This window comes from Octodon degus, unplaced genomic scaffold (genome assembly GCF_000260255.1).
Source record: "Octodon degus isolate 3935 unplaced genomic scaffold, OctDeg1.0 scaffold00040, whole genome shotgun sequence".
Lineage (NCBI taxonomy): Eukaryota > Metazoa > Chordata > Mammalia > Rodentia > Octodontidae > Octodon > Octodon degus.
Window position 1 is genome coordinate 1,717,663 of NW_004524616.1, and position 4,017 is coordinate 1,721,679.

General features: G+C 36.3%; 1 protein-coding gene across 3 annotated transcripts in view; it reads left to right on the forward strand.

Annotated features, from left to right (window-relative positions):
- The window catches only part of Tcerg1 (transcription elongation regulator 1), a 62,439-nt gene extending 58,936 nt beyond the window's left edge, over positions 1–3,503 (forward strand). For all 3 annotated transcript variants that reach the window (XM_012514753.2, XM_004631244.3, XM_004631248.3), the window contains 2 exons: positions 1,179–1,279; positions 2,458–3,503. In XM_012514753.2, coding sequence (XP_012370207.1) covers positions 1,179–1,279; positions 2,458–2,659 — 303 coding nt within the window. In that variant the 3' untranslated portion in view covers positions 2,660–3,503. The remainder of the gene's footprint in view (positions 1–1,178; positions 1,280–2,457) is intronic.
- The last annotated feature ends 514 nt before the right edge of the window (positions 3,504–4,017 follow it).

The following is a 4,017-nucleotide window of genomic DNA, read 5'->3' on the forward strand; positions in this document are numbered from 1 at the left end:
CGCTTGCCAGGAAAGTGCTTATTCTACTGAGCCATCTCCCCGGCCCCAAAGCTGAGTTTTTAAAAGTTCTTATGTTTTGAACAGTACATTAAACAAGAAGCCATAATCTAAACTTAAAATTTTAGCTTTTGCATTTAAGCTTGTGGGTAGGGATTTTAGATTTTGAGGCTGGCAGTTAGTACTAAACTGTCAAAGCACCTGCCCTTGAAGCCGTTCCACTGATCCACACAGCGTAAGCCTGACCTGTTCAGAGGCTTTGTAGTTAGAAGAACCTCAGATGCAGGAGGTTTAGCCCTGTTCTCATGTACTCTGACTCTTGTGTAGGAAATAAAGTCACCTAGAATCTCAAATAGTGTATGATGTCAAGAAGAGTGTTGTTTACTGCAGTCCATTGTATCTCTTGACTTTCCATTTGATTTTCTTCCCATTGTTGGTTTTCTTCCCATTGATTGGTTTCTATACGTCTGGCATCTGAAAACGCATACATCCGATATTCTTTCTCCTCAAACCGTAGTGAGCTAGATTTTGTGTGCACTGACCACAAAATATATGTGGTTGGGAAAGAGTGGTAGATTGACAGCTTGGAGACCTCTTAGGTTTTGTTTTTTTTTTTTTTTACTTTGTTGATGATTTAAAATGGATAGTAAGGTCTTTTTTTGTTATTGTTGTAAGTCCTGAGAGTGTATCTCTTTATTGTTTCCATATTGAAATGTTGTATGCCCAGTAAAAGTTCTGAATGTTATCTTATAATTGTGTACATTCATAAATTATATGCCATTAGAGTGTTTGTGCTTGAAGATTTAAGTAGTCTATAGGAAATGAACACTTCTTAATTCCCTTATTTTTAGAGCATACCTCTTGAGGTTAATGAAGATTGAAGTAGATGACCACTGTAAAATGCTAAGCAGAATAGTGTGTAGGAGGCCCTCAAGTTGTAGCTACACGTGATTCCTCATTTGTGGATTTTTTTTTTTTTTTTCATTTGTCCTAAAAGTGCTTTATGGATTATGCACTTTAATAAGTTTTATAGGAACAAGAAATATCCTATTAGCTTTTTTCTTTCGAATTTTAATTGTATTACATGACAACAGATTGCTGGTTTAATAAATAATTGATGTTTATTTGGAATTAATGGATTTTTTCCCCATTAATGTGCGGTATCCTTTTTCATTTTACAGAAAAAACAAAGAGAGTTTGAAGAATATATCAGAGACAAATATATCACAGCCAAAGCTGACTTTAGAACGCTTTTGAAAGAGACCAAATTTATAACATATAGGTATGTACAGTGGAAATGGTTCATGTCACCAGCTCTTGTCTTTACTAGACTTTACTCTTAACAGCCAGAGCATACTTTTCATTCACACACATGTTGACATTATTGATTTTTAGTGCTGAGAAGATGCCAACTTTTCTCTTAAGGCCAGATACAGCCCATATGTACTATACATTTTTCTTTTCCTTTTTTTTTTTCCAAAGAAAGGGCCCAGATGTCAATTCTTATTTTGTGTTACCCACCCATCCAGTTTTTAAAACATACTTTTTGTTTTTCCTTCACTGCTTTTTAAACAAGTGCTCTCAATTATAGAAGTGTATTGTACAAAGAGGCTTTTAGAAAAATCCTTCACTATCAATTACCTTTGCTTCCTTTGAGGACTGTTCAGTGTGGCTAGACCATTGTAATATGTGAAGTTATCTTCTCAAGCTCAGCAAAAACATTTTTTTCTCAGAGAAAAGCAATTTGATGGACACTTTTAAACAATTTTTAAATTATAAAATCAGAACCATTAAAATGAGATTTCTGTGTAGCATACCCACTAGTGCCTCACCCCCAGTTATTTATCATCAGGAAAACAATTTTGAATTGCTTATCAATCAGTACGCAGGAAACTTTTTAATGCTCAGAATCTTTCTTTAAAAGAAAAAATTGAAACATCTTAAGGGTATGTGCACGGGAGGATAGATAGTGCTGAGGGTGTGGTTTTTAGGTATTTTGTCATTTGGAATTTTTTGGTCAGGATCCTTAATGTTTTGCATCAGCTTGGGCTTTTAAATTAGATGTGAAGTAAGACTTCTTTCTACATTTTTATAGTTAATTTAGTGAAAGATGTGAAAGTGAAAGCTTGTGAGAGATGCTGGGATTGGCAGCCCTGCAGACTGAAGTCCTCTGTTCATCCACAGAACAGGTACAGCACGGGCAAGATTTACCCACCCACCCTCAGCCCTGATCTGGAGGGACCACCAGTAGGGGTGGGAGGGTAATTCAGCTTCTGAGGCCCTTTCACTCCTTGGAGTCTTTGCTGAGGTGACTTACAAAGATGACTACTGCAGTGAAATTTTTCTTAAAAAAAAAAAAAAATGGCAACACAATTAGGAAGTAGATGGACATTTCCAGCTCATTTTTGAAAGACCAGTGAACAGCAGTCAGTAATTCGTGGACTTCTTTTCTTATTTCAGATCCAAAAAGTTAATCCAAGAATCTGATCAGCACCTGAAAGATGTAGAAAAAATTTTGCAGAACGACAAGCGGTATCTAGTACTGGACTGTGTGCCAGAGGAGAGGCGCAAACTGATTGTGGCGTATGTGGATGACCTGGATCGCCGGGGTCCACCCCCGCCTCCCACAGCATCAGAGCCCACAAGACGATCAACAAAATAATTCTAAATACTGTTCCACAGGAGTATCTATTAATTCAAAATGCTTGCATGAGCCAGTTTTCAGGTTTTTACATATATGTGCATTAGTCACCCTATTGCAGAACCACCTGACGAACAGAAGGAGAAGCAGTTTCTGAACAGAACACTTTGGAAATATTTATGCTTTTCTTTGTGTGGCATGACAGACATACATACTCAAATATAGGCTGTCTCTAGTAAATCTAAAACATTGAAGCTAAAAATCATCCTTTTACGAGGTGTGGAAATCAGTGACTTGGTGACGTTCTTTCTAGCAGTGTTACACATGCAAGACATAGAGCATTTGTGGTTTGAACTTGAAAGATGCAAATACAGACTCCAAGAAAACCTAAGCTGGGGATTGTTTTATTTTGATTTTGTTTCTTAAAGCGGGTAAAAGAGAAAACACTGAAAATTGAATTCTTCCAGGGGCTAAGATTATTATAATGGACACACTTTTACTTTTGTCTCTGGGGAGCAGTTTAGTTCTACTTTTTCACATATGTGCTTTGATTATCCCCTCTGAATGATAGGCCAAGTCTCGTCGTTAGCCTAAGAGAAGATCTATCTAGTAATTTCTTCTCAGGTATGGAACCATGTTCACAACTAACATGTTGTCCAGAATACACCTGCTGGTTAAACATTTTATTCTCAGTTAAATGGCCTTTATCAATATTCTGGATTAGACCACAAAATTCCCTCTCTGGGTGTTTTCTGTAAACTATACTCCTGTTTGAATGTTAAACTTTTGTTTCTAAAGTTTAATTTGAAGATGTTTGAATGTTCAGTTTATGTATTTGAACTACAATAAACCAACCATTTTTATATATGTGGGTTGTATATGGTTACTGTTGCATGATTTATACTTGTTTTTAAAAGCAGCAGCAAGTTGAATTTGGCAAAAAATCGGCTGTAAATCTTGAGTATTTGTTTTTAAAGGCTTGAATGCAATACAGCATTTCTAGTATCAAACAGAAGAAATTTATGGAGAACCAATTTTTTTTGATGTTCGAGTTTTGCTTGATAAGATAGCTTTTTTTCTTTTTTTTGTTTAGTGATCTTGTTTTTGTCTCTTATTAGCATATCAATAGTGAATTCCTTTTTGATATCCTTTCAGCATATCATGGGCAGCACACCAGGAAATTTACCTTTGATTCCCAATTCCATTTTGAGGGAGGGCGTATTGGGTACTGAACCGGGGGCCTTCACACTGGGGTATATCCCCAGCTCCTTTTTATTTTGAGTCCACTAACTTGCCTGGGCTGGGCTCACAATCTTCCTGTTTTATCTTTCATAGATTGCTAGCTACAGGTCCACATAAATATATAATATATACATGCT